This window comes from Corapipo altera, unplaced genomic scaffold (assembly GCF_003945725.1).
Source record: "Corapipo altera isolate COAL_440 unplaced genomic scaffold, ASM394572v1 46, whole genome shotgun sequence".
Taxonomy (NCBI): Eukaryota; Metazoa; Chordata; class Aves; order Passeriformes; family Pipridae; genus Corapipo; species Corapipo altera.
Genome location: NW_020884883.1, coordinates 8,491,138 through 8,504,508, shown reverse-complemented (window position 1 = coordinate 8,504,508; position 13,371 = coordinate 8,491,138). Strand labels below are relative to the sequence as shown.

The 13,371-nt window shown below is 46.8% G+C and overlaps 1 protein-coding gene across 1 annotated transcript; it reads right to left on the bottom strand.

Moving 5' to 3' along the window:
- On the bottom strand, positions 1 to 13,267 carry KLF11 (Kruppel like factor 11). Its single transcript, XM_027641115.1, has 4 exons — positions 13,146 to 13,267; positions 10,470 to 10,724; positions 3,496 to 4,489; positions 1 to 1,627 (listed from the first exon to the last, which is right to left on the bottom strand). Exons 1-4 carry the CDS (start codon positions 13,185 to 13,187, stop codon positions 1,323 to 1,325), a joined length of 1,596 nt encoding a protein of 531 aa, XP_027496916.1. The 5' UTR covers positions 13,188 to 13,267; the 3' UTR covers positions 1 to 1,322.
- Between the last annotated feature and the right edge of the window lie 104 nt (positions 13,268 to 13,371).

The window sequence follows — 13,371 nt, the reverse complement described above, 5'->3', positions numbered from 1 at the left end:
GACCGTGCTACAGGCATTTTATTATTCATACCATGCCATTACAACACAGCACTCCTGCATCCAGTGGTTCCACTTCTTAACCATGATTACACTTTGTGTAAAAGAAAATCCATTCAACAGGAAGAGTGTATCGTTTAATAGAAAAGGGTGATTTTATACAAAGTACTGTGGAGAAGTATAAGGCCACATGAAGCGCATCATCAGGTTGACAGGGTGGCTATTTCTTAACTCAAGACACAATTAGTACTTCCTCTGGTGCATTGATACAGGTAAATGAAAGCCTTGAACAATTTCCTATAAGGTGCACAAGCATCCACAATACATAAAATCCCTTAATTTTCTATTTCTCCTGTACTCTAAAAAAAAAAAACCAAAACAAAATAGAGACCCAGATAATTCTTCATGGGCTATCTTGCCATTTTTGCATTTTTCACTTGATTTTGATATGCTGGTTTAGTAGGACCAAAAATAAAGCATAATTTTTAGTGTCAAAGTCTCTAAATGGTGTTTGTGCTTCTACCTCCATCAGAGTAGTCTGGCTCCTCCACACTTTGCTCCAATGAACTGCAGACTCAAGAATGCCCGGTATGTCAAACTTCTACCAAAAGCCACAACAGCTTCCACTTGCAAAGGGTATGAATTCAGAAAATGTTGAGGATTTCAACACTTGTGTTCTCAAAGAAAGTCATTCTGGTTTGGTTTGTGTTAAAAAATGACTGACTCACTTTGATCTCCAATGTCACCTGCATAAGGAGGGTGTAAAAGCACTAGCCCACTGCAGGATCAGGATTTGCAAGTGTGAAAACACCAACCGAGTTATCAAATTTTACATGTTTATAAAATGCTCTGAATGCAATTGTTTAGGTTTACTGAAAAGGAGTTTCCAAAACTTTGGGTCTCATCCAGCACACCCTTACTAATGCAGGTCAAGTAATTTGCCTGCATAACAAGACCAAAAAGAACAAATATAAAATATATTTGGTATAGAAAATAGTAGTATAAAAATTAAAAACCACCCTGTTTTACTGTCCATCAAAATATTAACAGCAAGCATTACACTATAGCCAAAATAATTTCTAAAGAGTTCTGCTTTCCTGAAGTGCTGGTGATTGCAATTGCCCAAGTGTTGAAAAAAAACAAACAGGGAAGGGACGAGGAAATATAGGATAGATTTCTCATACAGCATTATCAACTGAGGACCTAAACTGCAGGAACCTAAAGTATGCACAAACACAGGGAAAACAAAAGCCATTGCCAGTTCTGTTGTAGCCATTGGAGCTCTTCCTGATCTTCAGAGTTTGCAGGGAAGGTGTTTCCTCACTCTAGCCCTGACAGACAGGTGATGGCATGGGGATGAGCATACTCAGAGCACTGCTGCTTTTCGGTTTCTCTGCTGTGGCAATTCTGCTGAGTTTGCCAACCTCTGTCTGCCAGCTGGGGGTCTTCTTCGTGGTCATGTGGCAGCGGGTGTGCTTTGTCAGGTGATCGCTGCGCATGAAGCGACGCTCGCACACAGGACACGCAAACTTCTTTTCTCCCGTGTGAGTTCTGCGGTGGCGTGACAGTTCATCTGAGCGGGCAAACTTCTTGTCACAGCCTTCCCAATTGCAGCTGAAAGGTTTTTCTCCTGCAAGACAAAAAGGAAGCATGAGTTACTTTTGAGAAGCTGTGCTGCGGTTTTATTAAAGAACTAACTTAAAACCTGCCTTGCAAACAATGAGTTCCAAAGAACTGCTCATCTGTGCTACCTTATCCACGGTCGGAACTAGAAGCAACCCTCTGCCTCCATCCCTATGTGTCCACAGTTCTACAGCTGCACCATATCATCACCAAGTACTAAGGGCTAACAGGAAGCCTGGAATGGAGCCTCAGGGTCCTGCTGCTCCAGTGACCCAGTCCTACACACAAACATCAACCCCCCACAGCGAGCACTCCTGAGGCATGGCCTGTCGTGCCACCCCCACACAGCTGGAGGTCCCATGGCCTTGTGCTGCCATCCCCACGCAGCTGGAGATCCTGCAGATGGCCAGGGGAGTTCCTTTTGCATGCCCAGAAATAGCAGCAGTCAAGCAAGGCTGCCCACGCCAGCTGCTGCTCATCCTGGGCCACTGCTTAACATGAGACCTATCCTGGACAACGTGATCTACCGCCTGCAACTCTCAGAGAGCTCCAGATAAGCATCCACCATGTGGCCCAAATTTATGGGGACATTCTGGAGCACACCAGAAGCGGCCTGCAGAAAGCCCCACAAGAGTGTTCTTATGACAGATATTGAGAGTAAAGTTCGGTGTTTGGTGTATGTGGTATCATCTAGCTAGTCAGTGTGCAGGGAAAAGGTGGGAAAAGAAAGCTGAACTACTCTTCCTCCTCTTCTTGTAATGTGAAGTGGCTAGTGAAGGGTCCATGTGTTTCACCTCCCATTGATGTCCTAGTCCTAATCGCGATACAGGGACACTCAAAACTTCCCTATGGATCAGCAATGGCACAAGCTCAGGGCGAGACACTTGCTGCTAGTCTACATTTATCCTGTAGTGCCAGGTTCATTCAGCAGCCTCTCAAAGCCAGAAGCAGAAGCATCATTCTACCTCTGAGCTATGGTTTAAAAGGATTATCAGCTTCATGTAGAGGTTAAGCTCTTTCCTCAAAAGAACTGTAAAGACAAGCTGGCAAACTAATGCAAATCCTGTCACAGAAGGTAACATCCAATATACCAGTGTCTGTGGGATAAGGGCAGGTGAGGAAAAAAGTCAAGATAAACCAAAAATAGATAGAGCTATGCTGTACCAATCTCCCACTATGCCTATCCTTCAACACCAAAAATAATCCCTGAGAACTCAATGTCAGTTTTAATTTAACAGGATCCTGGAGCCAGAAAAAGAGTAAGTAAAGCACATGTATACTGTCTCTACACTGACCAGATTTTATGGAGCAAATCAGCTCATGTCAATTACATTAATTTTCATTTACCTTTAAAATTCCCATTCTGTAACTTAATAAAGCATTATATTCCTATAGCGTCTCTACTGTCTAACACAGCAGCCCAAAATCTCTCCCATTTAGCCTAAACAAAACCCTGGGTAAAAAAAGCACTTTCTAAGTTTCCTTTTACTCATGTAGTAATTAAGACCAACTACCTGTGCTATGCTTTCCTCTCACCAGACCTCTCCAGGCCCCAAAACAAGGGACTTGCACAATTAATTTCAATCTAGTCCAGATGGCAGGATTCCACTCAGATCTAAACATACGCACACAGACGGCAAAGCTTCACTCCAGCTAAAGCCTGCAAAATTCAACTAACACTACGGGGTCAGCTGAGGTCTCAGAACAAAGTCTGTCTTGTTTTGCTTGCCCACAGAGAATGAACATTCCTTCCTTCCCCAAGATGAGCACAAGCTTCCCAATCACCTGCCTCTTCCCTTTCCCACCCTGGTCCCCACAAAACCCATGCATTCAGCACCCCAACACAAACCAGTGCCAGAGCTCCCTAGTACACACCAGTGTGGGTGCGAAGGTGGGCTTTGAGGTGGGAACTTTTGAAATAGGTTTTCTTGCAGCCGGGGAAGTCACAAACATAATTCCTCCGTCTAGAAAAGTCCATCTGGGGGGCGCAGGTTTGACCAGAAGCAATGAACACAGGAGCAGGGGCAAGGGGCAGTAACTTGGTGTTCCCAACAGTCATTACGGTCTGTGGGCACTGTGCTGTCTGTGTGACAGTAGGCTGGGGAAGAACCAACATGACAGTCCCCTGAGGCACAGAAGGTCCCATGAGCACAGGCTGGGAGAGCGGTGCTGTCTGTGGTAAAATAGGTTTCATGGGAGTTGAGAGTGCTGGAGTTGAAGGCTTGACATAGGCATTGATCATACTGCTTTGTCCATTTAGAGGGATCATTTGACAGAGAACTTGGGGGCTTGAAACAGGGGCAGGTGTCACTGGGGTAGCTCTTTTTTGCAAGTCATTCTCACAGTTCTTTGGTAAGTGGGTCTGTGGTGAAATGGGCTGGACTGGTAGTTGCCCTTTACTGGTCACAATATCACTGGAGTCATGTGCATAAGGCTGACGTACTGGAGAGGTTTTGTTGATTAAATCATCTGCAGCACACGTGTCCTGTGGCAGTCTGGAATGTCTTCGTTCATCCACTCCACACCAGTCTCTGGAAGTGCCGTAGCCTGAAGTTACCTTTGTTTTCTCTTGCACAGCAGGAATGTGATGGTAAGCAGAACTATCACCTGTGTGACGTATGACACTTGTTGCCATGGCCCTGCAAGGCTGAGGGGCAGAAGATTCAGAGATCCCTGGCTTCTGACTGCACTGACGCTCCACGTTGAGAACAGATGGCTTGGTTATGGGAGAGGCACCAGTCACTGATGTGACTGAACAGGCAGTTGTATTTGCCATGACAGTCCTTGGTTTGGAATAAGTGACTTGTGAGGAGAGGAGTGTAGCCGCTGATATCTCAACAAAGTCAGGGCTGTGCGGAGGGGTCATGCACTGCAAAAAACAAAACACCATTGTACATCAGTGTAATTCCATAGCACAGCTTTCCACTATCTTTACTGTGAAAAATGAAATTATGCCCCTTCCCCAGAATCTCAGAACTTGCCTCTTAAGGCAAACTGATTAAAGTGTACTGCTGTGGTTTAATCTCAGACTGCAACCAAGTACCATGCAGCTGCTCGCTCACTCATCCCCACGCCCAGTGGGATGGGGAGGAGAACTGGGAAAAGGTAAAACCTATGAGTTAAGAAAAAGTTAATAATTCAAATAAAAGGAAATATAGAAATAAAAATAATTGTAATGAAAAGGGAGAAACAAGTGATGCACAGTACAATTGCTCATCACCCGCAAGGTCTGGCCCTGAGCAGTGATCAGCCCCTCCTGGCCAACTCCCCCCCAGTTTATACACTGAACAAGATGCTCTACGGCATGGAGGATCCCTTTGGCCAGTTTGGTCAGTAGTGCCCTGGCCGTGCTCCCTCATGGCTTCTTGTGCACCTCCTCACTTGCAGAGCATGAGACACTGAGAAGTCCTTGACTTAGGGTAAGCACTACTCAGCAACAACTAAAACATCAGTGTGTTATCAACATTATTCTCATCCTAAATCCCAAACACAGCACTGTACCACCTACTAGGAAGATAACTGACTCTATCCCAGCCGAAAACAGGACAATATCGACCCCATATTCTATGCCATTTATGTCATGCCTACACTTCTCAATACATTCCAATTAACCACCATCACTTTTCCTGCCTTTTGATACATATGCACAGATATAATTCCCTGTCTATGGGCAGGCCATTGCCCTAAAGCATCTGTTGAATTCATTTATTCACGACTTCGGGCTCCATCTCACAGTAGTCCTTCAGGGCAGGAGAGATGGTACGTGGTGTTGGATTGCTGCCTGCTGAAGTCAGTTCTGATTCCACCTGCATTCCACTTGTCCAGTTTCATCAAAGCTCATTCTTCACTATTCTGGGTGATTCTTACCCTAATACCCTTGATGTTGCATGTAGCCACCATAGCAGTGATAACATACAGTGCTGTATGGCAATTAACATCATACAATCCAAATCACTGGCTATTCTCAGATCCCCTTGAAGCACACACTGGACTTCCCCATCCTCCCACATTACCCACCAAGTGCACACAGGTCCTTGAGCAAAAGCAAGCCCATGGATGGGTTTGCCTTTGCCTGAGGTAGGAATAACTCAGATTGTTTCCCTAGAATTTTTTTATGTGCACTACAGGGACTTTATCCCCTTTCACAGTATGTTAAAGTTTTGATTGGGCACAGCTGGCCCAATTGGCAGATCCTCTAGCATTGACTGAGCATGTGGCCTTTGCTAAATGTGTATCCAATTGTTTGAAGGTTCCACCCACTGCTCTCAGTGTTGGCTTTAACAGTCCATTGTATTGATTTTCAGATAGGGATGTCATATACTCACTCAATGCTGTGCTCTTCCGCCCAGCTGTCTGTGAAATTGTTTTGGAAATGATTCCTGTTGGCCAGCTTGATTCTTTCTGGGGTGCTCTGTCACCATAAGGCTTGCATTCTAAAGCCCAGGACAGTGTTCTGGGTGGTGGCATAGGGCACATTTCCTGCCACCCAGTGGTTGCTTCCACCATTGTAAGCACATGGCACTTGCCTTGGTGGGTTGCGGGGAGTGTGATACAGTCAAACTGCCAGGTCTACCCGTATTTTTATTTCAGCCTCCACACCAAGGAGGCTTTACCCACTTGGCTTGCATAACTGCAGCACATGTTCCACATTTCATGGATAACGTACACAATAGTGACAATGGTCAAGTTTACCCCTCAGTCATGAGCCCATCTAAATGTTGCTTCTCTTCCTTGACGGCCTGGGGTGCCATGGACTCACCATGCAATAAATGATTTACTCTCATGTTGCCAATCTAGATCCACCTGAGCACTTCAATCTTAGCAGCCTGATCCACCTGTTGGTTGTTTTGATGTTTTTCAGTGGCCCAACTCTTGGGTACATGAGCATCTATATGACGTACCTTCACAAACAAGTTCTCCACCTGGGCAGCAATATCTTGCCAAAATGTGACAGCCCAGATTGGGTTTACCTCTGCACTGTCAATTGCTCTGCTTCCATCACTGCAACCGCCACCACAGGGCATTGCCACCATCCATGAGTCAGTACAGAGATAAAGTATTGGCCATTTTTCTCGTTCAGCAATGTCTAAAGCCAGTTTTCACCTCTGCAGACTGACTCAATTCACCTTCTCCTTCAGCAGCTCCATACAGCTGCTTTCCATCTGCAATGTTTTCCTACAATACAGCAGGAGCCTTCACCAAACAAGGCACACTGTTTCTCATTTTTTTTCTGATTTATTATCCAGTAGGGCCTCTTCAGCACACATCACCTCCTCCTTAGGTGACATCCTGGAATCTCTGCCCTCTGACCAGTCCATGGCCACTTCCAATATTCCTGGATGACTAGGGCTTCCTCTTTGAGCTTGCTGTGTGATCAGCAAGACCCACTTACTCCACGTAGCATCAGCTGCATGATGTGTAAGAGACCAACCCTTTGAATATCCAGCCCAGCACTGGCAGACGGGCTGCCAGGAGGAGCTGTGCTTCAGTACCAATCCCTTCCAAAGTGGCTCAAACCCCCTTATGAGCTGCCAGTACATCTTTTTAAGTTGTAGTACAGTGAGCTTCAGATCCTCTGTACCCCAACTCCAAAATCCTAGAGGTTGACCCAAGTCTCCCCATGTGCTTTCTGCTAGAGGTTTCAGGTAGGGCCATTCTTCCCTGCTGGTGTAGAGCACATTTTTAATACCTTGTCTTGCCTGGACTGGCCCAAGGGCTGGGACAGAGTTAATTTTCTGCATGAATTACCTCCTGTTTAATTTGTTCAAAGGCTTGTTGTTGTTCAGGGCCTCATCTGAAATCATTCTTCTTCCAGGTCACTTGACAGAGAGGGCTGACAATCAGACTGTAATTTGAAATGTGCATTTTCCAAAAATCCACAACATCTAAGAAAGCTTGTGTTTCTTTCTAACTCATTGGTGGAAACATAGCTGTTATTTTGCTGATCAAATCCATTGGGATTTGATGACATCCATTTTGCTACTTTATTCCTAAAAACCAGATCCCCTGTGCAGGTACCTTTGGTACTTTGCTTTTGGCAAAATCAGTTTTCAGAAGGACCTGAACTATTTTCTTCCCTTTCTCAAACACTTCTGCTGCTGTATTGCCACACACAATATCATCACTGTATTGCAGGTGTTCCAGAGCTTCACCCTGTCCCAGTGCAGTCTGGGACAAATGATTCAAATCTCTGCCACATGGGTTGTGTGTGCAGGACTTTATCTGCATCTATGGGTGACTGTGCCTTGTTTGTGTCATAATAAATCACCTCCAGTATGGCTAATTCCCTGAGGTAGTAGATATCTCTCTCCTCGGTGGCCCACCTGGCTGGGTGACATATCTTTCCTGAAGGCTTCTATACCTTCTAATTTAAGGCTACTAGCCCCATTGGAGCAGGCAGGTGATAATGTGCACACCTGGATGAAGGCTGAAACCTTTTCACATATCCCACAGCTCCATCAAGGATAGGGATTGAGTAGCTACCTCTTGTTCTGCCTCTTCCCCCAGTTCTTGTGATGGCTCTTTACTAAATGAACTGACTTTCATGTCTATTTCTTCTGGTGTACAGGGACAACTGATAGCAGCAGCACAGGCTCATCCTCTGGTTCAGCTGCATCATCCATCACCAGGGTCTGAGCAGTCACAGTGCCTGTCACCAGGGTCTGAGTAGCCACAAATAGCTGCTTAACCCTAAACTAGACCTGAACCACATTCACAGATCCTGGTAATTCACAGACCATGCTGGTTTCAATATCCCAAGAATATTCACAATTTTCAAAATTCCTAAGCACAATTAATTAGCCTGGAGAAGGGGAAGATGTGGGAAGATGTCTTCTCCACAGATTGGCTCTCTGAGGAGAAAAGGTAAAACGTGTAATTATTAGAAGTTTCTAATAGATGGTTCTCCAAATACAGAGGTGACGACAATGCTGAGTATGAAAATCAGATTAATTTCAAGACCAGCAATTCTGTGCTATCATAATCCAGTGTTACAAAGTACAATAAAATGATAACCTTAGCCCAACCCTCAGAGATGATAAACACCACAATGAGGAACATACATAGCAAGCAAGGTGTTACATAACACAATGACTTTGAGAGCAAATAATTCAACTCTGTGATCAACAACTATTAAATTAATAAAATGAATGCTGATAACAAATTTGTTTCAACACACTCTGGTCAGATCTGTTACAGAGGAGAATCAAAAGATAAAACTCACGAGTTGAGATAAGAGCAAGTTCGTAACTGAAATAAAGCAAAATATAACAACAATAATAATAATAATTGTAACAAAATGGAAGATAACAAAAAGAGAAAGAGGAATAAAACCCAAGAGAAACAAGTGATACACAGTACTACTGCTCACCACCCACTGATCAATACGCAGCGTGTCCCCAAGCAGTACTGGTCCCCCCAGTTTTGATGCTCTATGGTATGGAATATGCCCTTGGCCAGTTTGGTCAGTAGTGTCCTGGCCACGCTCCCTCAGAGCTTCTTGTGCACTGGTAGCACACGGGAAACTGAAAAGTCCTTGAGTTGGGATAAGCACTGCTCAGCAACAACTAGAACATCAGTGTGTTATCAACATTATTCTCATCCTAATTCTCAAACACAGCACTGTGCCACCTACTACGAAGAAAGTTAACTATCCCAGCCAAAACCAGGACACGTACATTGCCTCATCTCATGGTCATTCTAATCTTGCTTAAAAGCATATTAATAAAAGGGAGGCAATGAGGCAGCTGTAAATCTGCATGAAACACTGGAAGTCTACTTACTGCACTACTTTCTCCTCAGCAATGAGCACAGCTATGAGAGGCTATGAGTACTCTGCTGTTGACAGAAAACAGACTAGCAATAGGTAGCAATACTGTACCTTTCCATTTCAAGCTCCCAAAAAGCCCTAGATCTTTTCTCAATTATTACCTTGTCAACTTGTGGCTTCTTCCAAAATAAAGACAAATGGAACTGCTCTCTCCCTTCTTATTCACCCATTTCTCTCTATGATCTCTTCGTGCACCGCCTCTCCTTCCTCCTTTACCACTGAAAACTATGTCCTGTGCTGCTCAAGAGACAGTGCTAACAGTGAGTGGCAGGAGATGAGAGCAGCCCATCATGATGAGAGCTGCCATACTATCACAGCCTCTTTCCTTCATTATTCCCTCTTTTCTTGACATAACTGCATACTAGAAGCCTCCTGGTTGAAATGGGCCTTAACCATCTACAATCTGAATGCCACCAAGCCCTTTTTTAATACCTACTTTTGTTGCAACATAAATTGCAACAAAAGAAAAAAAAATTTAGATTCAACTGACATTAGTCAGCTGGAGTAGACCAATGTCTGCAGAAATAACAGACTACATGTACAAACACATAGCACAGAAACTAATTAAATTGTCTATTTCATAATGGTAATGTGTACTTTCTCTTATAATGACCAGAGTGAAGCCAAATGTCATCAAGAGTCTTTTTTCATACAGCATTTGCAGATACATTGATGCCAAATCACCGAGGCTCACTCTGCCATTCTTAGTCAAAATGCTCCAAAAAACCTACAGCAGCCATCCTGACATCTCTGTCAAGTCAAATAACCAGTCAACAAGGGCTTTCACATCTAGATTTAACAAGGGATCAACCCCTTACATTTGCCAAACCAGAGATGGTAGAAAAACCCAAGCTAAACATGCTCACCTCACTACTCTGTGCACACGCACAAAGCACAGGCTGTGCTGCAGCTGTGACACAGGGACACCTGAGCAAGTTTATCTTTTCAAGAAGCTAAGGGACTGCAGAGATGTAACATCCAGGTGTTGGGCATATTTATTTTGTATTCACGTTTTCCTTACCAGTGTCGATAGGTAGTCCTTTGGTAACTCAGACGTAGCCTCGGCGTGCATTGTGAAATCCCCAGAATCCGAGAAGGGCGTGAGTGGCCTTATCTTTAATATGTCACCTTTCTGCGATCTTTGACCCCAGGAGCTCATACAAACAAGTGCTTCAACGGCTTCAATGTCGTTCTGCTCCAAGGTGCTGCAGGTAGACCTTTCACTGTCATGACGCTGCCTTTCACGGATAGACTCATAGATGTCCACAATGTCAACCTGAATGTAATCGGATTACTGGCCATCAGGACAAGTCAGAATACAAAGCTGACACCACCCACACACTATCTGCTCATGATGAAGGTCATCTGAAACAGATCCCATGCCAGTGGCAAGACTTTTACCAACTGGCTCCACTCTTACTCTTCCCACTACAACTCCTTCTTTAAAAAAAAAAAAAAATTAAAATCAAAAAAAGAATGAAGTGTGATTTGCAGGAAAGGAACAGATATGTGTGTGGCTTACGTTTCCAAAGCTACTTTCCTGGATTACACTACTCTGAATAAAGACATCCCATGCTTGCACAGAAGCAAAAAGGAGGAAAATCCTGACTTCCAACCTTGTTTAGACAAGGCTGTTCCCTAGACCCAAAAGACAACTGCTATTCAGCACTAATCTCATTCTGGTAACATCCAGAAGATAAAATTTCAGCTGACAGTAGGATGCTTTAAGGTATGATCATTGACTTGGAGTACCACACCTTGCAAAAGCATTTTTGTCTTATTCTTACTGACAGGGAAGCCAGGATGGGAGAAAAGATGGAAGGAAAATAGTCTTCAAAGTGCAATAAGAACTGTTTGCATCGTAGTTTAGAAAGATCTGATAATATGTGGGTGCTAAGTATCCAAAAGGCACTATGAAGACAAACATAATCATATTGTTTCCAATTGCAAGCATCACAGAAAAGTCTTCCGTGCATACGTATGCATGCATGAAAAACACTTCACTTCTCTGTGGAAAGATGTCCAAAATTCACAAAGCTCTCACAGTGCTTGGCAGTGGCTCCAAAAGCTATGCTGCACTGATAGTTCATTGCTCATGTGCCAGCTCATTCTCAACTAGGCCTCCAAACTCTTCCAGTCTTTATACACACCAGCTAACTCAAAGGCTGGGATTCAGAAGCATGGATCACAACTCTTGAGCCTGCTCTTATTATAAAGAGTATATAAATACTGCAGCAAAAGCATTCTAATTTAGAAAGCACTATGACACTGCCAGCATGGCCTTGATCCCTAGAAGGAGCTCTACTCATTGGGTCACAGAACTCACACACCTTAGCCAATGAGTTTTGTTACTGAGTTAAGTATTGTGGAATGATACTTACTCAACAGTGTCTCAAAGATGACTCTGTCTCCACTATAGGGATGTGCAGGCAAACATGCTAAACATAAGGGGTCCAAAATGCCAGTACTGCACTCATAAACGATTTTCACCCAAAACATGAGCTACCAGGCATGGAGATGTCAAGACTGGGGGCCAGGAAGGGGTAAAAGTACTCTAAAGCAATTAACTGCTCAGAGATCAACTTTTAAGAATTTCCCCTAAAAAAAAAAATGAGAGTGGAAATGTGGGCAAGATGGGCAGGGCCACACCAGGTGAGGCTCTGTACTGAGCAGACAGAGAGACTGCAAATGTTCCTCAAAGTGTGTAGGCAAACAAGCCAGCAGGGTTTATTTTTTCCAACCCTACGTTTCAGGAGAGCAGTTTTCCCCTGAGAAACACGAAAAAAATATATACCTCTCTCCAAAAAAAACCCCAAACCCCACTAAAAAAACCTTTTCTGCAGGCGAGCACTGCAGCCCGGGCTCCCTGGCTGCTGCCAGGGAAATGGCCAACCGCGCCGGCTGCCTGTCCTCACATCACCCCGCCGGGAACTACGTGCGCGGGCTGCGCAGAACGGGGAGCGAGCAGGGAGGTGCGGGCATGGAGAATGGGGAGCGGGCAGGGAGGTGCGGGCATGGAGAATGGGGAGCGGGCAGGGAGGTGCGGGCATGGAGAATGGGGAGCGGGCAGGGAGGTGGGGGCATGGAGAATGGGGAGCGAGCAGGGAGGTGCGGGCAGGTGCAGGCAGCCAGGATGGGGAGAGGGTCTGAGATGAGGGCAGAGAGGATGGGTCGCGGGCAGGGAGGATGGGGAGAGGGCAGGAGATGCGGGCAGCGCGGGCGGCGGGCAGGATGGAGCGGGCGGGCAGTGCCGCGCTGGTCCCGCGGGTACCCCCTCCAGGCTGCACCTCCTCCCGCCCGGAGGGGCCGCACCGCCCCCGCCCCTCCCCACCCCACGGCGAGTGCCCCTGCCCGGGCGGCGCCGCCGAAGGGCGGATGGCGGGAAGGGAAGGAGGAGGAGACGGAGGGCAGCTCCTACCCTGCCGCCGCCCCGCACGGCCGCTGCAGGAGGGCCGCAACCCCCTTTTCCCCGCAGGTGACCGGGGCAGCCCCCACCTCCGGGAGCTCTGCCCGGGCACGGCCGCCCCGTCCCCGCGGCCCCACCGACCCGCTCCCCGCGGGGTGAGCAGCGGTCCCCGCCGGCGGTACCCGCGCCCTGCCCGTCGCCGAGCACGTGCCCGGCCCGGCCCGGCGCCGGCTGCCCCCGCCGCACCCTCCTCCTTCCCTCCCTCCCTCCCTCCATCCGCCTAGTGCTCACCGCGGGCGCATCTCCCATGTCCGAGCAGGGCGAGCCGTGCATGGCGCGGCTGCGGTGGGTGGTGCTGGCGGCGGTGCTCCCGGGGAGCGGCAGCGGGAGCAGCAGCGGCGGGCACAGCGGGAGCGGCGGGCACAGCGGGATCGGCGCGCGCACGGCGGCGGGAACAGCGGGAGCGGCCCCGGCGGCCCCGCCCCCTCGAGCCCCGCCCGGCGGGAGCGGCCGCGCT

What these genes read in the sequence shown, in the direction of transcription:
- KLF11 (XM_027641115.1), bottom strand. Translation starts at nt 13,187, where the DNA reads ATGCACGGCTCGCCCTGCTCGGACATGGGAGATGCGCCCGCG. An exon ending in ACATGGGAGATGCGCCCGCG is followed by an intron (nt 10,725 to 13,145) that starts GTGAGCACTAGG and finishes GATTACATTCAG; the next exon opens with GTTGACATTGTGGACATCTA. An exon ending in CCACCTTCGCACCCACACTG is followed by an intron (nt 1,628 to 3,495) that starts GTGTGTACTAGG and finishes TTTGTCTTGCAG; the next exon opens with GAGAAAAACCTTTCAGCTGC.